The sequence below is a fragment of the Mustela nivalis genome, assembly GCF_964662115.1.
Source record: "Mustela nivalis genome assembly, chromosome: 2".
Lineage (NCBI taxonomy): Eukaryota > Metazoa > Chordata > Mammalia > Carnivora > Mustelidae > Mustela > Mustela nivalis.
In genome coordinates this window covers 101,896,616-101,923,932 of record NC_139021.1, presented here as the reverse complement: position 1 = coordinate 101,923,932, position 27,317 = coordinate 101,896,616, and the positions used below count along the sequence as shown (strand labels likewise).

Genomic DNA, 27,317 nt, shown 5'->3' with positions numbered 1-27,317 from the left:
AAATAAATTAAAAAAAAAAAGATTCTGTCTTCATTTACTTACAATATTTCTAAGTTTACCACCTTGTGTTGTTTTTTTAGTGGTTGTTCTAAGTATTCCAAATCCATTTCTAGGTAAAATGTACATATATAATTTATTACAGTCTTCCTGGAACAACATTTTACCACTTCAAGGAAATATAACACTTTAATTCCAATTAAATTCCTGTATTCTATTTTGAAAATACATCACATCCTCCACATGCAGAGTATCAAATCATAGTATTCTAAATTTTGCTTCAACAATCAAATATGATTTCAGAAACTCCTTAGATGGAAACTCCATTATAGTTACCCTTATTTTTTGCCACTTCCAATGTTCTTTCTTTTTTGAAGTTCCAAGTTTTCTTGTGTTATTTCCTTTCTATTTAAAGAACTTCCTCTAGCCATTTTTAAGAGGTAAGTTTGCTAACAACATTTTCTATTTTTTTTCCTTTGTAGGATACCTTCAGTTATCCTTCTTTCATGAATGTATTTTCACAAGCCACAGTTCTGTTTTGTTTGAAAGATCTTTTCTTTCAGTACTTGGGGAAAAAATGTATTATTGCCTTCTAGCCTCCATGGTTTCAGATGACAAATTCACTATCATTTCCAAAGGAAATGAGTGGTTTCTCTCTTCGCTCATAATTTTTTCTCTTTTGGTTTCAGAAATTTAATCATGACGTGCCAATGGTATGAATATCTTTTTTGTCAAATTTGGAAAGTTTTCATCATTATTCCTTTAAATACTTCAAGTGCCATCATCTCTTCCCTTTTTAGTTCTTTTTTTTTTCTTTCTAAAGATGTTTTTTATTTATTTGAGACAGAGACAGAGAGAACATAAGCAGGGGGAGAGAGGCAGAGGGAGAAGAAGAGTAAGAAGCTCCCCCACTTAACAGGGAGCCCAAAGCAGGGCTTGATCCCAGGACGCTGGGATCATGACTTGAGCCACAGGCAAACACTTAACCAACTTAGCCACCCAGGCGCCCCAATACAAATGTTAGTTCTTCAGTTATTCCAAATACAGAGAAAATCCAGCCTCTTCTCATTATCTCCATTCCTCTCTAATTTTGACTAAATGACCATAATCACCCTTCAGGAAAACTTAAAAGGGTCCTCTAGTGAACTCTCTTAAGTGCTTACGTTCTTTCCAACATTTTCTCTACAGAGGTGAGAAAGATCTTATAAACATAAATCAGACATTGTTTGTTTCCCAAAATACACTAGTAAGAATAAAATTAAAAACTTCAGTAAGACTTATGATATTCATCTTTTTGGACCACAGCTGCCTGATACCATTTCCTGCACCACTTCCCATCAAACATTCCCCTTGGCCATTGTGACTATTTTTGCTATTTCCCAAGAAATACCAAACACATTCCTCCTCATTGGCTTAATAGCTGCTATTATCCCTGCTGTGAAGAGGCAGGATCCTCAAAAAAAGATTTTATTTATTTATTTGACAGAGAGAGAGAGATCACAAGTAGGCAGAGAGGCAGGCGGAGTGAGAGGAGGAAGCAGGCTCCCCACTGAGCAGAGAACCAGATGCAGGACTTGATCCCAGGACCCTGAGATCATGACCTGAACCGAAGACAGAGGCTTTAACCCACTGAGCCACCCAGGAGCCCCACAAATTCTGCTTTGATGGTGATCTCCTTAAGGTTTTCCCTAAAACTCTTTCTAAGAAAAAATTCTAAGATTCTAAAATTCTCTAAGAAATTCTAGGATAATTTTTACCACTACAGGGCTTTAATACACATAAGTATATGATTTTAGTGCCACCTTTCAAATTTATATTTGACATATAACTGCATAAATTTTCAGTGTACAATCTGTTAATTTGATACATTTTTATGCTGTGTAATTGCCACCGTACCAATAATTAGCAACCCTGTTATATTACATAATTACCATTTCTTATTAGTAATTAGAATAATTAAGTTCTAGTGTCTCAGTAAGTTTAATTATTGTAACAAAATACTGTATTCATTATATGATATAAAACATCTCTAGGGCTTATTTATTTATTTATTTATTTTTAATGGTATTCATTCACTTGACAGAGACACGGCAGTAGAGGGAACACAAGCAGGGGAAGTAGAAGAGGGAGAAGCAGGCTTCCCACTGAGCAGAGAGCCCGATGGAGGGCTCGATCCCAGGACGCTGGGATCATGACCCCAGCCAAAGGCAGATGCTTAATGACTGAGCCACCCAGGCACCCCTCTAGGGCTTATTTACTACTCGTTACACTTTTATACACTTAAACAACATCTCTTCTTTCTCTCCCTCTCCTCTGGGTAACCACCACATTACTCATGTTTATAACAAATTCAGTTTTTCTAGATTCCATACACAAGTGACAACATGCAGTACTTGCCTTTCTCTGTCAGACTTATCTCACTTGACATAAAGCATTCAAGGTTCACCCGTTTTGCAAGTGGCAGAATGTCCTTTCTCATGGCTGAACAGTATTCTATTACTCACACATACCTATCTTATTTAGTTATTCATCCACTGACAGGAACCTAAGGTCGTTTCCATATCCAGCTATTGTGAATCATACTGTGATAAACACCAGCATGCACATTCTCTCTTTCACAGCCTGTTTTCATTTCCTCTGGGTGTCTTCCCAAGCAGAACTACTGGATCATACAAGATAGTTCTATATTTTACTTTCTGAGGAAACTCTATACTGTTTTCTATTGTAGCTGAACCAATTTACATCACAGTCAGCAGTGCACAAGCATTCCTTTTTCTCTGCATCCTTCCCAGAACTAGTTATCTCTTCTCGGTACTAGCCATTCTAAATGGTGTGATGTGTGGTTCCGATTTGCATTTCCCTGATGTTTAGTAATGCTGACCATCTTTTCATGTATTTGTTGGCCGCTACTGCTATTTGTATAAGCTCACTGACACGTAGATAATAGCAATTACTCAAAAATTATTTGAGTCAAAAAATGAGCATATGAAAGAATGCCTGATGACAGTAAGGCAGGCAACTGAAACTGCTTTGGGAAACAAAGGAATGAAAAAAACAACAGTAAAAATAAGGTAGGCAAAGACTGGTCTTTTGAAAGATGTACGAATGGTAAATACTCAAAAAGTGAATCAAAAAATGTTTTTTTAAGAGTGGTTTCTGGAGATTTGGTTAAAAAACCAGTATTCCCAGTCAGTTCCCAGGATTAAGACATCTAAAGAGATATTCTTGAAATTGTCAACCTCTGGGTTAATCATGGGAAAACACTAAACGCCCTGATGTTCATCTGTGCAGAGTCCATTAACTCACCAGGGAAGCTCTGGCTTGGGAATTCTTCCTCCAGTATCCATGGCTCCTCTCCTCGCTCTAGCCTGAAGATCACTTCTGGTTTGGTAACACAATACCCTGACAAAGCAAAACAGTTCAGGATTCAGACCAGAAGGCCTGGACTGCAGAGTCTCTGAAAGAGCAGCAAGCTTCCGGAGCTGCTTGATGAAGATGCTATTGAACATTTCACTGGAGAGGTAAACACAAATATCTTCCTGGTACCCAAAAGAGATCAATCAACACTGATTCCTCAGTTCCAATATTAAAAACCATTCAACTCTACAGTATCTATATGCTTCACAGTTAAAAGAATGAGAACATGCTACTTAGAATTACAAAAAAAAAAGACCTTACCCAGTGAGACAAGGTTACTGTAGTTCTCCAGCATCACATCTCTATACAGGGACCTCTGAGCTGAATCCAGGTGCTGCCACTCTTCCTGGGTGAAGCCCACAGTCACATCCTTAAACGACACTGATCCCTGGAATTCCTGTTCAATCTGAAATGTTCAGAATTGGGTAACATGGAAAAAGCCGTATGGGAACCAAGCCTCACCAGGATTACCAAAATAGTTTGCAAAACATCTGGCTCTATACTTTGAGGGAAGATGAGAAACCATAACGGAAATACTATGCCATTGCCTTAAGGTATTATTCATGTAAAAAATGATCAAATCGCACACTGTATCTGGAACCATTCTAGTTCTTAGAAATGCTAAGATTATTAAAATTGTTCTTGGATTCAAGTAGCAATCATGTAAGAAAACACGCAGTAGTATGTTACAATCGCTAAGGTGAGAGTACACAGCAGACAGACTGAAATAAATAAGGAAGAAAATTAGTTCTATTTTGAGCTTCACTAAAGAACAGCTACGGGACAAAGAGTAATGCTGTGCTGTTCACACAACTCCATGGTACATGCGAAGGCAGGGCTCCTCTAGCACATTTAGGAAATGAGCAGAGGGCAAACCGCACAGGAAATGTTGAGAAACAGCTGGCGCTGTGAGGACAGACAGGGCCATGAAAAAAGCAAGCCATGGAATGGATTACAGAGTAGTTTCACACCAAGTCTCCAACATATGTGATCACCACTAATCTTAGAGAGTATTTCTGAGAACTACACAAGTTTTTATTTATGAATTATGGAAATAAATTATCAATATATTTTGTGGCAAGCTTTATTTTTCCTCAACTTTAAAAAATAAAGACAGCTTAATATTTTATTTCACTGCAGTACACATTCTAGGTTTGAAGTCTTCAATTTAGAGCCCATAATTAGGACATGTAGAAAATGAGAAGGGAAGATTTTAGAACTGTTACACTTGAAATACCTGTAGAACACAGAGAAGATACCAACTGGATTGTTTGGGATGTCATCTAGAGTGCATGCCTGTACTTTACGACTCACTGTTTCAAAGAAAGGGAAGCCAGAGAAGAGATCTGAGTGTATATAAAAATTATGTGACTTGGTTTTTATTTATAGACCAATTCTCCCAAAAAAGTAAAGGGAAAGCTAAAGGACAAAAACCACCACTTAGAAAAACTACTAACGCAAAAGCTGTGAAACAAATAGGGAATTGATAAGCGGACAGAGAGCGATAGAACATAGCCACCAATCATCGGCAGAAAGAAGTTTCCTCAGAATATATGCACAAACAGCTGCATAAACACAAGAATCACAAAATAAGAAAGGAAAAAATAAACTGGACACTGTATTTTAACAAGACACATTTTAAATGTGAAACGTAACACTGTAGGTCTAGAATGAAAATAAAGATTTGACAAACATTAATAATTTGGTAGCATTTGACATCACCAACAATGAATCAGAAAGCTCTCAGAGAAGTAAGAGACTGAAAATAATCAAGAATGCAAGGTGAGAGGCGCCTGGGTGGCTCAGTGGGTTAAAGCCTCTGTCTTCAGCTCAGGTCATGATCTCAGGTCCTGGGATCGAGCCCCCTATCGGGCTCTCTGCTCAGCGGGGAGCCTGCTTCCTCCTATCTCTCTGCCTGCCTCTCTGCCTACTTGTGATCTGTCAAATAAGTAAATAAAATCTTAAAAAAAAAAAAAGAATGCAAGGTGAGAAAAAATCACTTTGTAACTGGAAAACAGAAGAACAGGCCATGAAGGAATTTTCTGAAGGTGGAAATAAAAGTAAGAATGAATAATTATAAAAACTAAGAGATGATAAAATGATCATCTGAGTATATACACAAAACCATGATTAAACAAAACAAAACAAAAAACAACTAGTGGCAAACTAAAAAGAAATTTCCCTTCTGTGATAATGGACTTTCACATATACCTACAGCAAATATTACACTTAATGATGAAATATACAAGTGTTCAATTTAGGGGTGCCTGGGTGGATGGGTCTGTTAAGCATCTGACTCTTGATTTTGGCTGATGTCATGATCTCAGGGTTGTGAGATCAAGCCCTGCATCAGGCTCCATGCTGAATGGGGAGTCCACTGGAGATTCTCTTTCCCCTTTCCCTCTGCCCATCCCCTAGTCATGCACGTGCTTATGTGTGCAGTCTCTTTCTCTCTTAAGAAAACAAAAGGAAGGAAACATGCTGAAGAATTCTGACCTCTGTATATGAAAAAATTAATGTTATTCTGACTCCTGATTTTAGCTTAATGATATCCTTGAGACTTCTTTAGATAAGCAATTTGTCACTGTCAACTCTGTGATTTTTGTAAATTTGTTGAAGTATGAATATACATAAAAATAACACAAAAGTGAACCTTGGAGTACAAAGGCTCCATGTAGTTTCACACAGTGAACACGTGCATAAAACTAGCATTTAGATCAAGAAATAAAACATTAGTGAAACTGAGAAGCTCCTTCATGCCCCATTTAGTATCTACCACCTACCCCAAACCTAACTCTTACATGATAACCACAACGACATACACACTGGGACGTCTGAAATGAAAAACTCAGAAAATACCAAATAGAGATACTGGCAAAACTGTGAAAACAACTGGAACATTCATACCTTGCCAGTGGGAGGATAAGCAAGTACATATACCTTGGGGGAAATATTAAGGAATTTCTATTTAAAGCTATTGTATTAATTCCTCTCCTAGTTATATACCCTTTGTCAACCAAAGTGTCTATAGGAAATATTCAGAGCAGTTTTATTTATTAGCCAAAACCTGGAAACAATCCAAAAGCCCATCAACAGAATGGAGAAATAAAACTGCAGTATGGCTATTAGTGGAATACATAAGGAAGATAAAAGAAAAACTGATACACTCGACAAAATGGATGAATCTCACATATACGATACTGAGTGGAAGCCAGACATACAAGCAACACTAATCAATGATAAGAGATGTCAAAGTAAGATGAACCTCAAGTACCAGAGAAACTTCTGGGGTACTGGATAGTAATTACACAGGGGTGTGTGTGCGTGCGTGTGCACACATACACACACACACACGTAAAAATTCACCAAGCTTGACACTTAAGTTATATACAGCTTACCTCAATTAACAGACAAAAAAATACTTTTTGGAACTTATAATACACACTAAGTTCCTGGCATAAAACTGATGATATACTATTCATAAAACCAACAGACTAAAACAAAAGATTCTGAACTACAATAGCAAAACCAAGGCACTTATTTGGAAGTGATGTGGAAATGTAGTATCATTCTGACATTCTTTTCTAGTTTGGATGAAAGGGAAGAAATGGACAATCAAAAGATCCTGATGATAAAACATTATTCAACGAAGATGTGTTAACAGAGAAATATAGACTATTATAACAGTAATGTCTTCATAATCAAAACTAGAATCCAACAATTTATCAAATTAGGAAAAAAAAAAGGAAAGTAAATTTCACCAGCAGTGCAACGAGAAACTGAGTGTATGACAAAAATTAAAATGACACAGAACACACAAAACATTAATGATGTTACACTAGGATATACTGTAAACAAGATTGTAAAACAAAAAACCTAAACTTTAAGATGGTATATGAATGTGCTAAATTTCTTACCAATGGGTGACATAACTGATTTGAAAACAAAACCAATTATTTGCAACATCAAAAAAATTTGAAAACAAAATAAAGGGCAAATATCAAATATACTGCAAAAAATATATATGCAAAATAGGGGCACCTGGGTGACTCAATCACTTAAGCATCTGCCTTGGGCTCAGATCATGATCTCAGGGTCCTGGGATCCAGCCCCATGTTGGGTTCCCTGCTCAGTGGGGTCTGCTTCTTCCTCTCCCTTTGCCCTTCCCCCGCTCCTCTTTCTCTCTAAATGAATAAAAAAAAGTCTTTAAAAAATATATAAGCAAAATTAAAGTGGCTTAATTCACAGCAGATAAGGTAACACTGAGGGCTAAAAGAATGAAATGAGCAATGATTCTTCAAGAAGAGAAAGAAATCATTTATCTTTTTTGGCACCAAATATCAGAAAAGCCAATCACTTAAAGAAAATACAACTATAGGTGTTTGAGCATTGCATCTGTAATTTAAACTCTTCCCATGCGGGTGCCTGGCTGGCTCAACTGATGGAACACGTGACTCTCAATCTCAAGGTTGTGAGTTCAAGCCCCAAGTTGGGAAAGAGCTTCCTTAACAAAAGAGAGACAGGAAGAAAGAAATCTTCCCATGAAGGCAACTCCAGGCACAGATGGCCTCACATATGAATGAAAAACCTAAGAAGTAGCAACAAAATAAAACATCCTGTAGAGAAAGCAAGAGGAAATACTCCAAATTCATGTTATAAATTCAACATATTCCTGATATTAAATACTAAATCGTAACAAGAACATATCCTCCCCTCTCTCTACACCAAAACACTTACTGGTCTGTCTTTCTCATGAGGGACACAAATATAAAAATCCAAAACAAAGTATTATCAAACTAAAGCCAGGAATATATAGAAAGAATACCATGGCCCAGCTCAGTTTCAAGAATATCTAGTTTGTTTTACATTTAAAAATTAATGTAATTTATCAACTAAGAAAATAGAGGAGATAAATCATATGATAATTTCAATAGATGTTCAAAACCATTGAATAAAATTTAATAGACACTCAAGAAAACAAGAAAAACTTTAGATAAGAAGGAATAGAAGGGGACATCCTTGGTGTGGTAAGAAATGAGAAATAAGGGGCGCCTGGGTGGCGCAGCTGGTTAGGCGTCCGATTCCTGGTTTTGGCTAAGGTCATGATCTCGGGGTTGTGGAATCAGGTCCACATTGGGGTCTGTGCTCAGTGGTTCTGCTTGAGATTCTTTCCCTCCTTCCATCTTCTCATTCGTGTTCTTTCTGTCTCTCATATAAATAAAATAAATCTTTAAAAGAAAGAATAAAAGTGAACACCAGGGACATTGTGCAAGTGGCCGGCACCATGAAGATCTGGACTTCAGACCACGTCTTTGACCACCCATTGGAAACTATTACAGCTGCAACGCAGGAATACCCAAATGTGGTTGGAGGTGATGTACTGGACAGACATACAGATCACTCTGGAAAGCTGTACAGCCAAAGACTTCTCAGCACAGAGTAGGGGCTGCCTTCCATTGTGAAATCTCATATTGCAGCAAAAACTAAAACATTTGTGCAAGAACACTCTGTACTTGATCCTGCAGAGAAAACGATGGAACTTAAATCTACTAATATTTCACTTACAAATACGGTTTCTGCAGTTTATACACAAACCACACCCTCAGGACCCAGAAAAAAACATTTTGACTCAAGAAGCTGTGATCACTGTGGAAGGAGTCAGTCTTAGCAGTTACCTTGAAGGACTGACGGCAAGCATGGTATCTTCAAATGCCAATAAAGGCCAAGAAACAATGGAATGGGTAATACATCAATTAAATGCTGAGACTGAAGACTTAGCAGCTTCAGCAAGAGGGAGCATGAAGACCCCAATGGCAGTGTCAGGGTTTGTAAGAGAAATGAGGATGAAAGCTGTTACACGATACACCCGCTCCCCACATCTCTGCAAGCTGGCAATATACTTGTTATTTAAAAATCAGAAATATATTTTAGGTAGGATTTTTTTTAATAAGCTGAAAAGCTATATGATTTTTGATCAAAACAAAGAGGTGGCAGATTTCTAAATAAAAGGGATCATCCAAAAGTAGTATTGTTTGAAATTTCCATCTAATTCCTGAGGATTCTAGTAGTTATGTGAAAATTTAGCAATTTCTGGGGCGCCTGGGTGGCTCAGTGGGTTAAAGCCTCTGCCTTCAGCTCAGATCATGACCTCAGAGTCCTGGGATCGAGCCCCGCATCAGGCTCTCTGCTCAGCAGGGAGCCTGCTTCCTCCTCCCTCTCTCTGCCTGCCCCTCTGCCTACTTGTGATCTCTGTCAAATAAATAAATAAAATCTTTTAAAAAAAATTAGCAATTTCTGAAAAGTACCTAGAAAATCATATTGGCATATTACATCTCCTTTAATGCAGAACTGTAAAGCTTTTCATGTGTTAATACTCTTCCCAGCTTTGGATTAACCCCAGAACAAAGCTGAGCCACCTAAATACATATAATTATCTTGCTACAGTAAACCTAAAGAGCTTGCATTAGGGAAAGCTTTAAAAAAAAGAGAGAGAAATTATAGGGGCACCTAGGTGGCTCAGTTGGTTAGGCATCAGTCTTTGGCTCAGATCATGATCTCAGGGTCCTTGGTTCAAGCCCCACATCAGGTTCCCCACTGAGCAGGGAGTCTGCTTCTCCCTCTGCCTTTGCCTCTTCCCCCTGCTTGTGTGAACACTTGTTCGCACTCTCTAAGTAAAATCTCTAAAAAAGGAAAAATTTTACAGTTTTAAAAGATAAAATAAAATATATAAATATATAAATATATAAAATAACTTGCTCTTTTATAAACCACCATTAAAAACCACAGTGTTTTGGGGCACCTGGGTGGCTCAGTTGGTTGAGCAACTGCCACCAGCTCAGGTCATGATCCCAGACTTCCAGGATCGAGTCCCGCATCCGGCTCCCAGCTCCTCGGGGAGTCTGCTTCTCCCTCTGACCTTCTCCTCTCTCATGCTCCCTCTCACTCATTCTCTCTCAAATAAATAAATAAAATCTTTAAAAAAAAAAAAAAACACCATAGTGTTTTGTTTGGTACTTAAATGACATTTCTGGAGTGAAAATTATTACTAAAGTAATACATAACTCCAACAACAACAAAGGATTTTATTGTATTAAAGAGTACGGTACTAATTTGCTACAGTTTTGTAACTTAGGAAAGTTATTACCTTCCCTGGATTTGTCCTTTATGACTTAGTATGTTATAAAGTGGGCTTAAGATGTTATCTGAAAAATAAAGTCAACCTGGAACTTTGCAGCACTCCAAAGGCAGAAGAGCTGTTCACATCGTTTAGCATTTCACATTTGAATAACTTGTCAACGCCAGGTGTCAAAACTATGGTTCTCTAATTGCTAAAGCATAACATGCCAGGTTATTTGGATATAATTACTTTTTGAAGTAATTGTGACTACAGAACATCTTTTTTATGCGATCGGGAGGGAAACAAACCGTAAGAGACTCTTAATCTCACAAAACAAACTGAGGGTTGCCGGGGAGGGGGGGCGGTTAGGGAAAGGGTATTTGGGTTACGGACACTGGGGAAGGTATGTGCTATGGTGAGTGCTGTGAAGTGTGTAAACCTGGCGATTCACAGACCTGTACCCCTGGGGCAAATAATACATTTTATGTTAATAAAAATTTTAAAAATTAAAAAAAACCTTTTTTACATGAAGAACTCCACGTTATTTGAAATTATTCAATCATTGTCTTTCTGAAGCATACATCCCAGGCACTTAATGTTTTTAATAATATGGTGCAACTGCAGGGGGGTGAGGCATGGGGGGGTAGTGATAACGAGAGAAAAAGTACTGATCTAAACTAAGCCCTACATGAATTGCTTTGGAGCTTTTATTTACAGGAAATCCTTAAGGAGCAGCTGCAATCTGAAAAACAATCCAGTAAACATATTTTGTTTCAAATTTTGTAGCAATTATTAACCAGTAAATACCTTTGATATTTGCAATTGTTACATAGAGTACTATAGTTAGAAGGTAATTAGCTCTTGTCCTGGATTATGTAATGCTTGATGTGATAAACTCATTAGATTTCCTATAAAAGAAACCAGTTGATAATGTTTATAACCACAGAAACAGTATACCAAACTATTTAAAAGTTCATGTTCTCCTGCTTAAAATATTGTTTAGCTTAAGATTTCTTAGGATATTGGCAAAATCAAATTAAATCCAGAGTTTTTTGTGTTTTAAGATTTACTTATTTTATTATTTTTAAAGATTTTATTTATTTATTTGACAAAGAGAGATCACAAGTAGGCAGAGAGGCAGGCAGAGAGAGAGAGGAGGAAGCAGGCTCCCTGCTGAGCAGAGAGCCCGATGTAGGGCTCCATCCCAGGACCCTGAGATCATGACCAGAGCTGAAGGCAGAGGCTTTAACCCACTGAGCCACCCAGGCGCCCCTTGATTTCCTTATTTTAGAGAAAGCGAGCACACAAGAAGGAGGGGGAGAGGGAGAAAAAATCTCAAGCAGATTCTGTGCTAAGCACAGAGCCCAATGTGAGGCTCAATCTCACCACCTCAACACCATGACCTGAGCAAAAAACAAGAGTCAGACGCCTAACAGGATGCACCGCTTAAGCACCCTCCAGTAAGGTTTTTGATTACTTTTTGCAACTGAAGATGGTTTTTACAACTGCAATAATATTCTGGCAAACAAAACATTGCTAAACATTGGTATTTGATAAAAAGCTGCCTTCTATAATTTCTGTAAATTATACTTGTTCTGAAAAAGATGTAATGCCCTAATGATAAAAAGATTTCTCAACAGGGTGCCTGCATGGTTCAGCGGGTTAAGCCTCTGAAAACAAGCAAACAAATAAATAAATAAATAAATTCTTTAAAAAATTTTTCTAAAGAAACAAAAGTAAATACCAAGTCCATTAAAACAGGCATAAATGTGAAAGCAAAAAAAAAAAATTTTTTTTTAAGTAACAGAGGAGATTATCTATCTGGCCTTAGAGTAGGAAAATTAATTTTAAACAGGACACAAATGACAGCAACATTAATAAATTTAATAAACTAATCCAAGGATCTGGAAAGTCTTCCTTGTAAAGAGCCAGACAGCAAATACTTTAGGTATAGAGGGCCAGATGGTCTTCATCATTTCACTACTTAATGCTACCACTGAAGCCACTGATTACACACAAATGAATGACCAGCGTAGTAACAGGTAGGGATTGTGAGAGGAGCACAAGGGAGGCTTTAGAAGTGCTGCCAGTGTTTGCTCTGACCTATGTATTAGTTATGCGGGCATTAGATTTGTGGTAATTCACTGGGCTCTACACTTAAGATCTGTGGATTTTTTAATACATTTGTTGTATGTATAAAAATAAGATTAAAGGGGCGCCTGGGTGGCTCAGTGGGTTGAGCCTCTGCCTTCAGCTCGGGTCATGGTCTCAGGGTCAAATAAATAAAAAAATCTTAAGGGCACCTGGGTGGCTCAGTGGGTTAAGCCGCTGCCTTCGGCTCAGGTCATGATCTAGGGGTCCAGGGATCGAGTCCAGCATCGGGCTCTCTGCTCGGCGGGGAGCCTGCTTCCTCCTCTCTCTCTGCCTGCCTCTCTGCCTACTTGTAATTTCTCTCTGTCAAATAAATAAATAAAATCTTAAAAAAAAAAAAAAGATTACCACCTAAAATATGTAAGAATTCTTACAAAACTCCATAGCCTGAAAGAACTTAAAAAGCCAGATTTATGAAAGTCAATAAAACTCAACAACCAGAGAGTTCCGGAGGACGGAAATACAAATGGCGGCCTCCTGGTCTCCGGCCCGGAGATGCCGAGAGCCCAGGGCCCCACTCCTCAGTGCGCCCTCAGAGAACAGCGCCCAGTTACTCCCGTCTGCCTGACCTCCGGCCGCGCTCCGAGCTCACCGAGCCAGCGACCAGTTCAAGGTGGTTCTGGGCTGTGCTCATGCCTCAAAGATGCAATCAAATTTCTACAATGGAGAAGGAAGGAATCTGTGTTTTCTTAAGTGTTTTAAGGTGGAACTGGAGGAAACTGAACTGCCTTAGCAAGGTGTGGACTGGATGACTGTTGTGGTATCCTCCAATAAGAGACACCCCTAGGAGTTTTCATTACTGAGTTTGTTCTGGAAGGCATGAATCTGCTATGCATATTTGACCCTGCCAAGATTAGTAAACTGGTCAGTCCAGTAAGTTGCCTGCTGGCTATTTTGGCCTGCCTGTTGCTCACTATTGGATACCATATTCTTTGCAGCCATGGGTATCGGTGACAGCTTCAGCCACAGCAGCTGTGCCGTCATTCCAAAGTGGGATGCCACCCTCTGATCCAGGTATAACTCCACTGTCTGTGACATCCTCTACTTCCTCCATCCCGGTCACCTTCTTGTACCTGAGGACTCAACAGCATTGTCAACATCACCAGTGTGTCCTAGCCCAACTCTCACCCCACTCTTCACTATGTGCACCATCTTTTCCCTGGGAAGCCTTCAACCAATGGAGAAACCAAGCATGGAGGGAAGCTGAAGTGGAAACCTCCACTTCAATCTCTGCAAGACGTAACGTGGATCCCAAACACCATGCCCAACAGACAATGACTTGGGAGGTGATGACTGGTCTGTACTATGAAAAGGCTCTTGGCAGTAGAGCCCAGCATACATATCAAGACAACTCGGTACTGGCTTTTTCCCTGCTATCTTACTGAATTGAGTATAGCACTGGACATGTGACTAATTTCCGATTTACTTTGTAATTGAACATTTTGTTTAAAAAAAAAAAAAAGCTGAATACACTGAATGGGCGATTACATCTTTAAAAAAAAAAAAAAAACTCAACAACCAGAAAAATGGAAATTAAAGTTTTCACCCCTTAGTGTAAAAATACTTTTTATATCTGGAGAGGAGAGAGGAAAAGTAGTCTTCTAATGAATAAGTTAACCTAGAAAAATTAGAAATGCTCATTTCCTGTAACTCAAAAATACTAATCATTGGACTACAGAGCAGTAATTCTTAAACCTGATGTGTATGAGCATCTTATGCACACCTTGTTAAAAATATGGATTGCTGGGGCACCTGGGTGGCTCAGTGGGTTAAAGCCTCTGCCTTCAGCTCAGGTCATGATCCCTGGGTCCTGGGATGGAGCCCAGCCATCGGGCTCTTTGCTCAGCGGGGAGCCTGCTTCCTCCTCTCTCTGCCTGCATCTCTGCCTACTTGTGATCTCTGTCTGTCAAATAAATAAATAAAATATTTAAAATAAAAAAATATAGATTGCTGGGCCTCGCCCCAAAATTTTTCTTCCAGAAGGTATGGGAGCATACATAAAAATCTGCATTTCTGACGAGTTTCAAGGTGATACTGCCATTTCTGGCCAAAGAACCTAACTTTGAGAAGCACTGCTCAAGAGTCTGGAGATACATTTGCATCTATGCAGAGAGAACAAGTATATTCACAACAGCATTTATATTAATGAAAAGTGGAAATTACCTAAATGCCTATCAATAAAATAAAGTATCTAGAATATAGTGTACCATACAGTGTGAAAAATAGAGCATTAAAAGGGATAAACTACACATGAATAGATCCCAAATTAATGGTCAATTGAGGGGGAAAATGTCCATTGCATATACATGAAAATAATTTATACATTTCTAGAAGTATTCAAAACAATGAACAGTACTATTCAACTCTCTACGTATCTCTTCAATGTTTGCATATTGATATGATGATAAAGCTAGTATACAAAGGATAAAAAATTGGAACCGAATCATACGGCTCAATAAGGAAGACTCCACGAAAGAGCCATCAGAAGACTGATACAAGAAGACTTGCCCCAGGAGCTGCAGTAGAGTAATGCAGCAGTTCTTCGAGGAAAGCAATTACAATTAAATCTTTGGCCACCTTTACCTGGATAGATCCCAATAGCAGAGGGGAAAGACCAGGACAGAATTCTATGGGAAGAATTTGACTGGGAAGCTCAGACATACTTATCAGAGAATTTACCTCTGAACCACTGGCTGTGCAACTTAAATACACAAGCTGGCTAAAGTCCTCACGGAGAGTTTTTCTAACAGGCATGCAGGCCACTCATTCCTCTGAACATACCAGCTCTTATAGCAGGACCAAATAAGACCATTATAAATGCACTACTTTGGGGTGCCTGGGTGGCTCAGTGGGTTAAGCCGCTGCCTTCGGCTCAGGTCATGATCTCAGGGTCCAGGGATCGAGTCCCGCATCGGGCTCTCTGCTCGGCGGGGAGCCTGCTTCCTCCTCTCTCTCTGCCTGCCTCTCTGCCTACTTGTGATCTCTGTCAAATAAATAAAATAAAAAAATCTTTAAAAAAAAAATAAATGCACTACTTTAACTATCTCTTGACCTTATTACTCTCAGTGAGGAATGGCTTTAGGCACTTCTTTCAGGGCTGTCACTGGAAGGTGATCCACTATGTGTCCCTATGTTAAGACCAAAAATTATACCTTTCAAGAACTTTTTGTGTTAAAAAAAAAAAAAAAAGGTATGTCTGTATCCAAAATACAGTGTCTTCGTTTTTCCATGGTTATCAGAAACAGCAGAGGCGCATTTGTGGATCACCTTAGAAACTCTAAGATATATAATGATCAGTATGTATCTCTAAGCCAACCTGGCCTTGCTCCTGATGTTACTTTATATTTTTCTGTAAAGTTAGATTTTTATCAATTACTAATTTTCCCCGTCTTAACATATGGACTCTTACAAATCTCACAAAGTCCACTGTAAAAAAAAAAAAAAAGAAAGAAAGAAAAGGTGGGGAATGAACAAATAACTTACCTGGGACTTGTTCATTTTCCGCTGTCTTGGATAAAAGCAGACAACTCTGAAGATGTGCTGGGTTACAAGAGGGAAGGGGCCATGGAAGATCTGGCGTGCCTAGCAGCTCCAGAATCCTCCTGCCCTAGAAACTACACACATCCAACAGACAGGAAGAACGTCAGTACCTCCGACCTTCGGATGCTGAAACACCCCTTATATAACATGACTCTGATATCATCATGTAGCAGCTCCTGGACATAACGTTTTTCACTGGGTAAATGTAAATATTTGCTCCCTGAGGATTTAACAGTTTAAGCCTCCCCTGATGTTCACACACACAAAAATGTTTAAATAAACTAGTTCAGATCAAACAATACACCCAGTGAAATAACATTAACTCTTCACCGAAACTGTTCAAAAAATACTCCGACTAACCCGTTTATCAATTTCCCTACTGTTACTAAACCCTTGGTTAGTGATTCCGCAGAAAGTTGCAAAAAGCAGTGCTTTAAGGAAAGGTCTAGGTTTCAATTTCTGTATGTTCGTTGCCATTTTTCAAAAGGAACTGTAAATGTAATCTGCTTTTCCTTGCGTGTAAAAGCAAACAGTTCTCTCTCACGAGTCAGGAGACACGACTTTTAGTCTTTGCCTCTAACAGGGTGATTCTGAACAAGTCGCTAACCTTCAAGAGGGGAATCCTTCAAGAGGGGAATTTTGGGGGGGGGGGGGGAGGCCGTTAAATAAGACAAAAGCAGAGAATTCTTGAAGACACTTCGTGAACGCCAGGGCAAGTCAGGACTGATTAACAGCGCACATCGGGATGCAGTGATGGGCACGGCTAGTGGCCAGCTCAGCCTCCAGGAAGAATAAAGGGAGAGCGGAGGGAACGGGTCTCCCCTAGGCCGGGCGGTAACCGCACAGCCATGGCGGTAACCGCACAGCCCGGGTGGGCTCGCCCCGCTTCCCCGACCGCCGCACGTAAGCACCCACCGCGCACGCGAAGACGTCCTCCCGCAGCGCCGTCCCCCACCCAAGGGTTCCGCACACCCACCGTGCACGCGCACACGCCCTCCTCCTTCGGCCTCCGAAATGGGGCTCCACGAACAGCCCCACACGCTCCCCGCAGGGGCCGATCACGGGGGTCTCCGACCCCTAGTCTTAATGCAGACGTCCCAGTCCTGCCATGGGCGGGCCGCAGGTTTCCTCCACACTACTGGGTACAGACCCCCTACCGACTCGTGACGCCCCCCCCCCCCCCCGCCCCGGGCAGCGCAGCGCCACACCTCGGCCTTTGTCCAGCTGTTCCGGGCTCACCTGTCGCTTCCTCGTTGGGAGGGACTGGCCCGGGAAAAGCGCGGACATTCAGCGGCGCAGGAATCGCCTCCCACGCGAGACCTGAATAGAACGGGGGGGATTGGGAGCGGTGGAAGGAAGTGCACAGAGGCAGAGGGCGGAACTAGGCATGCGCAGAAACAGGCACGCGCAGAACCTGGCGGTCCGGGCAATCAGTGCTACCAATTGAACTACCTTTCCCCGCTACCCCTGGTGCGAGATTGGCTGAGAGTGCAATCTTCTATCGAGCCCGAGAAAGTTTGGGGCTCTTGAGATAGCTCTCCAAGCAGTCAGCGCCCGTCAGGGACTCCCCAAAGCTTACAGATTATAGCTGAGTTCTCTGCAAGTGTGCAATTTAGAGTTGTCAGGGAACGGGAACCTGCATGTTCACTTTCCAATACTAGGAAGTAGATTCCACCAATGCCCTAAAAGAATGCTTACAGGCGCCTGGGTGGCTCAGTGGGTTAAAGCCTCTCTGCCTTCTGCTCAGGTCATGGTCTCAGGGTCCTGAGATCAGCCCCACATTGGGCTCTCTGCTTGGCAGGGGGCCTGCTTCCCCCACCCTCTCTGTCTGCCTCTCTTGACTACTTGTGATTTCTGTCAAATAACTAAATAAAATCTTTTTTTAAAAACCCATAAAAGAATGCTTAAAGAAACTGTATCTGACACCATCAGCGATTCTCTCAGAAAATGAAAAGCCAGGGGGCGAGGGTGGGGTCAAGAAAGCTAGTTCATCAAAAATCATGAAAGCAAGAAACTAAAATTGTAGATAAATTATAAAACAGTCCAAAGATATATATATTCATTTACATAAACATATTCTTTCCTCTGCGACATTAAGGTTATTGAATAAATGAAGATCTACCCTTTCAGAGAATCAATATTCTTTGAAAACATTCCACTATGAATCTCATAAACTTTTATATACATCCTTTTTCTCTTTGATTTTTTATACCTTAAGTGTACTTCACAAAAGCATTCTCAACTTCATCTGGAATAAGTAAAAATCCAAAGGAACAGAAAACATTTCAAAAAGAAGAATTCCTAATAAGTACCAATATGCATAATATTACTCGACTAAAGATAGTTTGCCATCTATTTCATGGAAACAAAGCCATGATTAGGTGTATGTTTTGAATGTAGTATAATAAATGTAGCACTTCAAAGTACTGAGGAAACAATGGAATATTCCAAACCAAATATTCTAACAATTTGGTGTAAAGTTATGTACATAGATCACACGTGGTACAATTCACATGGATTCAAGATTTAAAATAAAACACTAAGTTAATTAAAATAGAGGTGACACGTTGTGTCACCAAAATTAGAAACCATAAATTAAGTATCTGATACATTAGAAAAATAACAAGTCAGTTCTATTTTTTTAAAAGCTAAAAACAAGTAAACCAGGAAATTCTATTTTTACTATTTGAAAGAAAAGATTTATTTATTTATTTAAGATTTTATTTATTGATTTGACAGACAGAGATCGCAAGTAGGTGGAGAGGCAGGCAGAGAAAGAGGAGGAAGCAGGCTCCCATGGAGCCTGATGCAGGGCTCGATCCCAGGACCCAGGATCATGACCTGAGCCGAAGGCAGAGGCTTTAACCCACTGAGCCACCCAGGCGCCCCAGATGCATTAATTTAAAGAGAGATCTTTAAATCACCAGAAAGAAAATTTTAAAACAGGGTACAGAACTAAGCACTAATACAATGAATGACAATATATAAAGTGAAAATGATTGACAAATGTATATAAAAGTCCATTATCAGAATTGAAACAATGCAAATACTTAAATAAAAACATGTAAGATTTGAGATTTAATTTTTTAAAATTTCTGTACACAAAAATTCACTCTGTAGTTTTATGAATTTTGACAAATGCATAGGTCTGTGTAACCACCATCACAGTCAAAATACAGAACTGTTTCATCACAGCCCCCAAAATTCCTTCATCACAGCCCCCAAAATTCCTTCATGCTACCCTTTTGAAATCAAACTTTCTCACCACTCTTCTCCTTTGGCCTCTACTATCTCTTCTTCTTCTTTTTTTTTTTTTTAAAGATTTTATTTATTTGACAGACAGAGATCACAAGTAGGCAGAGAGAGAAGGGGAAGCAGGCTCCCCGCTAAGCAGAGAGCCCGATGTGGGGCTCGATCCCAGGAACCCGGATTATGACCTGAGCTGAAGGCAGAGGCTTTAACCCACTGAGCCACCCAGGCGCCCCACTACTATCTCTTCTTCATGCCTACAGTTTCCCTTTTCTGGAAAGTCACATACATAGACTCTTACCATGTGTAATCTTATGAATCTGTTATCTTTTACTTAGTACAATACATTTAAGATTCATCAACGTTGTTTCATATACCAATACAGTTTTGACTTTTATTTCCCAGGTCCTACTCCATGGTATGAATTCACCACACTTCACTTATTTCTTCCCCAGCCAATCAACCTTAACTTCCAATCTGGGGAAATTATGAATATGTAAGATTCCATTTTGAAGTATAAGACTCATATTTTTTAAAAAGAGTAATACAGAGTTAAGAGTGTGTGCTTGAGAAAATACTTATTCCTCCTCACTTTTACTGAGGGTTTAATGCATGTAAACTCACTGGAGGTTCATTTTTATCAAATTCTGAAGGAATTTTAAAGATTTATTTATTTATTTATTTATTTATTTATTTGACAGACAGAGATCACAAGTAGGCAGAGAGGCAGGCAGAGAGAGAGGAGGAAGTAGGCTCCACACAGAGCAGAGAGCCCGATGCGGGGCTCAATCCCAGGACCTGAGATCAAGACCTGAGCCGAAGGCAGAGGCTTTAACCCACTGAGCCACCCAGGCACCCCTCTGAAGGAATTTTAATCTGGCAATTCCACTTCCACAACTACACATGACTTTATAATAATGCAATTAATTTCCACTGATGTACCTACAAGAATGTTTACATCCGTCAAAGTCCAGATGGGAACAGAAACCAAACATGACAAGAGAGGGAAATTTTTTTTAAGACTTTATTTATTTGACAGAGAGAGATCACAAGCAGGTGGGGGAGGGGGCAGAAAGCAGAGAACACAATGTGGGACTTGATCCCAGAACCCTGAGATCATGACCTAAGCCGAAGGCAGAGGCTTAACCAACTGACCCACCCAGGTGCCCCAAGAGAGGAAATTTATCAGAATAGACTAAAGCAGGTATTTTATTTTATCTTAAAGATTTTATTTATTTGACAGAGGTCAAGTAGGCAGAGAGGCAGGTAGAGAGAGAGGGGGAAGCAGGATCCCCGCCTGAGCAGAGCACCAGATTCCAGGACCCTGGGATCATGACCTGAGCCGAAGGCAGAGGCTTTAACCCACTGAGCCACGCAGGCGCCCCTAAAGCAGGTATTTTAAAGGCAAAAGTGAACACTGGGGTAACAGGGATAATGGCAGATGGCAGCTACTGCCCCAGGGTAACATGATGGAAGAAGTCAAAGAATCCAAACAGCCCTCAAGAGAGGATTCCACACTTGAAGCAGGGGAGGTGCCTGAGGCATGTTATCGTACATATGGAGAGAAGAACCAGCAGAACTGGAATTCAGACCTTCAGAGGGGGGCCGTCCAGTTCCTGCAGGCCTGTCAGAAAGATATGGTGGGGGAGGATAACACCTCTGAGGGGTATCCTGCTCAGCTGGTGCTGCCTGTCAGAGAGGGATCAATATGGCTACATGTGAGAGAGCTAAAAGAAGCTGGAGAGTGAGAGAACCTGCTGGGATTAGATACTAGTGTTGGTGGCACAACTTTGTGAATATATTTGAAACCACTGAATTTTCTGCTCTTAAGGGAGTTAATTTAAAGATTTGTGAATTATATCTCAATTTTTAAATAATTCAATAAAAGCAGCTGTAATGTACCACTAGTGACCAAGGTGAAGAGCCACTGCTGGGGTGCTGTTAAGGAACCATTCTGCAAACAGGAAGAAGGAAGTTGGTCCTCCAGTAACCCTGTCCTCCAAACTTCCTGTAGGATCTCCTAGGGAAAAGCCTAACAGGCATCAGGGTAAGTATAAAATGTGGTTTACACAGTCCAAGCACCAATATCCCAATGGACAGTAGAGAATTCTAGGTTTAGTGCAACTAAGTTATAACAACATAGCTATAACTAAGAGAATTCTGTATGACTTAATTTATAAAAGCAAATACTAGAAACAAAATGTCCTTTTAGTTTGTGTAAGTAAAATAAAATTAATACCATATAGTGGAATGCTAAGATGCTATGATGCTCAACAAAAAGAAACTGTAGGGGTACCTCAGTGGCTCAGTGGGTTAAGCCTCTGCCTTTGGCTCAGGTCATGATCCGGGAGTCCTGGGATCGAGTCCCACACCAGGCTCCCAACTCCATGAGGAGTCTCCTTCTCCCTCTAACCTCCCCTCTCATGCTGTCTCATTCTGTCTTTTTCTCTCAAATAAATAAGTAAAATCTAAAAAAAAAAAAACAAAACTAAAAAAAAAAAGAAAGAAACTGGTAGTGCAGAGGTGTACTAACTTACACGGGGGTTGATTACAAAATACCGTGAAATTAAGAATTTGGTTTATATAAGAATATTTAAGACAAGATCACATTAAAAATAAAACATAGAGGGGGTGCTTGGCTGGTTTTGGCTGCTTGGCAGGCAACTCTTGATACCAGAGTCATCGAGTTCGAGCCCCACACTGGGCATAAAGATTACTTAAAACAAAAGTGGAAAACAAAAATGTTCTAGAAAGTGATATCAACATGATGCTGTAGTATAAGACATTGGTTCCTTTTTTTTCTCTCTCTTTTTAAACAACTAATTTGACATCCATGCATGAGCAAAAATTCCATGGTTGTAGTTGTAGAACCCAACACTATATGCTAGGAGACCCAGAATGAGTCTCCTCTACCTGTGTACTTATTAATAGGTAGGCAGACCTTCGTAAGAACTGCATAACCAGCAGAGCCAGCAAACCTGCCTCAGTCCCTTTTGCCTTGGGAAAAAAACCTGGAGAGTGCTCACTTAGGACAGATGGATGGCAAAGAAAATATATAAATACATTCATAAACAAAGACAAACGCCAAAATTATTCAGCCACGAAAAGGGAAATCTTCCATTTGCAATATTGGCGACACATTGAGGGCATTATGCCAAATGAGGTAAGTCAGACAGTGACAGAAAAATGTTGTATGATCTCACTTATATGTGGAATCTTTAAACAAAAACAAAAAACCCAAAATCATAGTACAGATGAGGGGTTGCCGGAGGCAGGATGTGGGGAGTGGGTATAATGGGCAAAGGGGCTTAAAGGGTATAAACTGCCAGTTACAAGATAAAGAAGGCTGGGGGACATAATGTCTGGCATGGTAATCATAGTTAACAATACTGCATTGTCTTTTGAAAGGTGTGAAGAGAGTAGCTCTTGAGTGGACCTTGAACCTGGATAAAGGTTTGGTGCCAAATGAATTTTTCCTACAGACCCAGGTCCCAGCACAATGAACAGGAATCCAACCTGGAAGACAAAACTCTCTTACCTGAGCTCTCTCTCTCTCTCTCTTGAGCTAAATCACAGAGACAGAACCCCCCCCTAAAGAGCTTACCTTGCATTTCTGTGATCAGAATTTGTTATTTATCTCCCAAGAAGTGGGAAAAACCTGCAGGATGTCACCATTCTCAGAAGCCATCAAAGACTATGATCCCAGGTTCCAAAGGGAGGACCCGCTGGAGCTGCAGGACGTGACACCAGCAGTCTGTGCAGGATATGTCACTTGACTGAAGGGACAGCTCCTCAGTCCTCCTGGTCTTGTACAACCTTGACACTTTGATGAATAGTTCCTGATTACTTTGTAGAATGTCCCCCATTATGTTTGCCTGATGTTTTTTCATGATTGGGATGATGTATGTGTGGGACAATATACCACTTGAGAGATGTGTGCTTGTCAGAGCATCCTATCAGGGATTTCATCATGTTGCCATGTCATATGACAAGATATGTTAACCACTCTGTTAAAGTTATGTCTGCCAGGGCCCTCTGCTGTAAAGTTACTACGTTTCCCATTGTAAACTTAACTAATATCTCAATATGAGCATCTATCTGCAGTAATCATTGATGTGTGGTTTGCCTTATGATGGCTTTCTTATTTCCTTCATTTAGATGACTTTTAAAGATTTTTAAGAAATATTTTCAATTTGAATTTGTAATTTAAAAGAAGCCCAAATCATTAAATCACCCATAAAACCTCCTATGCACTTATGTAAGAGTGGGGCTCATTCACAGGATACCAACAATTATAAAATTTAGGCTTACTAGTTAAAATATCATTACCACATGGCAACCAGAGGCACAGTTTCATTTGGGAAGTTAGTTTTAACATTTTATAATAATTATTAATAATTAATTAATAATAATTAATAATTAAGCAGTTATATTATTTTAACATTCCTAATAATAAATACCAGACTTCATGAATGTTCGCTATATTATTTAAAATTGGCATACCAAAAAAGTCTTAGACGTGGCATTCTTATTATATATTCTATGTACATATATGTGGGTTTTAAATATACAGGAAAGTAAGATGTTAAAGGTTACACACTGAACTAAAAGCAATGGTTATGGCAAAGAAGACTACCGATGTATAAGGGGGGTCCAGAGAAACTAATTATTTAATGGTTTATTTTGAAATAATCTCAAACTTTAGGAAAGTTGCAAGAACAGTGCAAAAAATTCCCATATCCCCCATTCCTACATTCCCCAACTGTTAACATTTCCCTGCATTTGTTTCATATCTGTCTGATCAACTATCCTATCAGCATTATTCTCTTCCTGAGTATATTAGGTAGAGCTGCAAACGTCATACACCACATTTCCGAAGGGCTCCACTAGGCATGCTCCTAAAACAGAGACACTGTCTTACAGAACCACCAACCAAATAAGTCAGAAAATCAACCTTGACAGAACACCGTTGTCAAATCCACAAACCCCATTCCAATATAAACAGTTGTCTCAACAAAGTCTTTCCTTTTTAGTCCTGGATCCCAGCAGTCTGGATCTGTCCTGTCGTTTCTTCAGTATCAGACTTAGGTCATGCTTTCTCGGTAGTCACCACAGAAAAGATGGACCAGTCAGTACCATGTCAGGGCCACACAGTGCTCTTGACCATGGTGTCATTAGCCTGGATCATCTTGTCATTTTGGTATCTGCCAGGATTCCCTGCCATTATAGCACCATTAAACCCTTTGAAATTGGTAATTGTGGAGATATATATTCTGAGATTATGCCAATAATCCGTTCCTCATCCACTCACCAATCTAAGTATCTATTAATAATCTCACCTGAATCAATCACTATGATGGTTACCAAATACTAATTTTCCATTTCCATTATTCCTCATACATTTACTAGTAAGGAAGAAACTTCCCTTCTCCCCACTTATTTCTGTATCAATATGGATTCATAGCTTTCCGTTTTATAATGCAGGTTATATTCCAAAGTTACTATTCATCTTTATGATCAAGTTGTTCCATATTTGGCCAATAGAAGCATCTTCAAGATGGCTTTTATGTGCTTTTGCTATGCCCCCCATTATTCCTTGAGCCATTCCTTTTCCTTCTCTCACAGGAAGATGTTTTAGGCGCATTGGCTTTTCCAAGTCCAGGCCTGGAATCAGGCATTTACCAAGGGGTTCTGCTTCCTTCAAGTGGAAAATAGTATCTAGAAACCAAAAAGCCAGGCCTCATTGCTACTGGGATGGAGTTGCTCCTAAGCAATCTCAGCATAAAGAGCTAGGAAATCTGTGTAAGGAGTTTACACACACACACACACACACACGTATACCTGCATGTACATGTGCATCTGTCTACACACATATGTACACATACACCCATAAATGGATCTAACAGTGCATGTATATTTAAAAAATGATCAGTTCCTACCAATACCTCCAATTCTGATTCAACAAGTCAGGGTTATGTTCAGTCTTCTGCCTTTCTATATTTATAAATACTTTCAACAGGAAGAAACTTGGCTCCTATTTTCAATACATTCATCTTCACCTCAATGTGATCCATCTCCAACCATGCCAGTAATTTCCTCTATAATCTCCTTAGCCACCAAGTCCCAGTGTCCCATGTATCTGTGATAGGAACAGTTGCATTACTCTGCTCCTCTGTGTGGACATTCTCTCTTCAGAGACCTCAAGAGAGGTCTTGACCTCACTGACCTCCAATGGGACTGCTGTCCCTGTGCTGGGAAGGGAAGGGAAAAGAAATGAATAGATGTAATTTTAAAAAAAGAACCCACTCCAGTATTATCTGTAAAATAGAAATAATAAAAATGAAGAAATAACATTATAGATTGTTTATGTCCCATATCAGCTGTTCCCTCCAAAACAAATCATGTGGCAAAACTAATTCCAATGTATTAATATTTAGAGGTGGGGCCTTTGGGGGATGATTAGGTCATGAGAGTAGAACCCTCAATGAATGGGATTAGTGCCCTTATATAAGAAGCCCCAGGGGCACCTGGGTAGCTCAGTGGGTTATAGCCTCTGCCTTCAGCTCAGGTCATAATCCCAGGGTCCTGGGATTGAGCCCCACATCGGGCTCTCTGCTCAGCAGGGAGCCTACTTCCTCCTCTCTCTTCCTGCCTCTCTGCCTACTTGTGATCTCTGTCAAATAAATAAATAAAACCTTTAAAAAAGAAAAAACCTAAGAGATCCCTTACCACGTCAGCCTTGTGTGAGAACACAGGGACAAAAGGGGCTTCTATGAACCAGGAAGTAGGCCCTCAGCAGACACAAATTCTGCCAGTGCCATGATCTTAAACTTCCCAGCATCCAGAAGTGGGAGAAATATCTGTTGCTTATAAACCACCTAGTCTACGGGCTTCATCATAGCAGCCTGAATGAACTAAGATGTACAATTATACAACATGGGTCTAGAGTTTTTGGTCATCTTAAGGATTCTAGGAGGTTCCCACCCTTAGCTCCTACATTCCACAGGCTGCTGACAGTGGTTTCTCCTCTCTGATTCACATTCTCATCATCATTACTACAGCCATTCATTCACTGGCTCAGTATGAGTTAAATTTGACTATTTCTAGCTCAAGACCTGACACGAAGTAAGTGTTCAGTAACATACGTTTAGTCACTATACAGAGGGCCCAGAGAGGGACAGTTACTTAAATAACCCAGCCACTCCCTTCATCCACACAAGACATTCACAACATCTCTTCCTCCCAGTACAATGGCTGGTGCCAGCCCAGGAACAAAATGCCTGAGCCCAGAGACCACCAACTCAGGAGTAAACATGGGTACCAGTCACAGCTGCCAATGCCCTCCAATTTCCTTTACTTTTTTTTTTTTATAAGATTTTATTTATTTATTTGACAGAGATCACAAATAGGCAGGCAGAGAGAGAGAGAGAGGAGGAAGCAGGCTCCCCACTGAGCAGAGAACCCAATGTGGGGCTCAATCCCAGGACCCTGGGATCATGACCTGAGCCAAAGGCAGAGGCTTAACCCACTGAGCCACCCAGGTGCCCCTCCCTTTACTTTTTAAAAAAAGTGACCCAAAGACCCATGTGTGAGGAATAACACATGGAAGAGATATGAGTTCTAAGTACACAATAATCAGCTCAGAGTCCAGGCTCTTCTGCTCGGGATACGTGAGCTTCCTCTAGAGAAGCCTCTTAGAACCAGTTTAATTTTTAACCAAGCCTAAAATTAACCAATTTTAATTTATAGCTTAACATTATTAATGAAGTTAAAGAAACAAAGATTAGGTGAATTATCTACCAAGCACAAACTATATTATTCTTTGAAAATAATCTTAAACTTAGGA

At 40.0% G+C, this 27,317-nt stretch overlaps 2 protein-coding genes and 1 pseudogene across 6 annotated transcripts in view; 1 reads left to right on the top strand and 2 right to left on the bottom strand.

The window, feature by feature from the left end:
• LOC309859722 (uncharacterized protein) overlaps positions 1–17,646 on the bottom strand; it is a 23,664-nt gene extending 6,018 nt beyond the window's left edge. The window contains exons 1-4 of one of the 4 annotated variants that reach the window (XM_082720799.1): positions 17,462–17,646; positions 16,166–16,222; positions 3,676–3,820; positions 3,304–3,399 (exon numbers count right to left, since the gene is read on the bottom strand). In XM_082720799.1, coding sequence (XP_082576925.1) covers positions 3,304–3,399; positions 3,676–3,820; positions 16,166–16,222; positions 17,462–17,509 — 346 coding nt within the window. In that variant the 5' untranslated portion in view covers positions 17,510–17,646. Of the gene's footprint in view, positions 1–3,303; positions 3,400–3,675; positions 3,821–16,165; positions 16,297–17,430 lie in introns of all 4 variants that reach the window. The other 3 variants (XM_082720801.1, XM_082720800.1, XM_082720802.1) reach the window with 3 other exon arrangements.
• On the top strand, positions 8,337–13,691 carry LOC309858733 (PRELI domain containing protein 3B pseudogene; annotated as a pseudogene). Its single transcript has 2 exons — positions 8,337–9,297; positions 13,621–13,691. The product of its transcript is annotated as a PRELI domain containing protein 3B pseudogene (transcript).
• Positions 17,647–22,664: 5,018 nt separating the features above from the next.
• The window catches only part of LOC309859721 (zinc finger protein 37A-like), a 33,514-nt gene continuing 28,861 nt past the window's right edge, over positions 22,665–27,317 (bottom strand). The window contains exon 6 of the mRNA XM_082720787.1: positions 22,665–23,294. Within this exon, the coding sequence (XP_082576913.1) occupies positions 23,149–23,294 (146 nt within the window). The 3' untranslated portion in view covers positions 22,665–23,148. The remainder of the gene's footprint in view (positions 23,295–27,317) is intronic.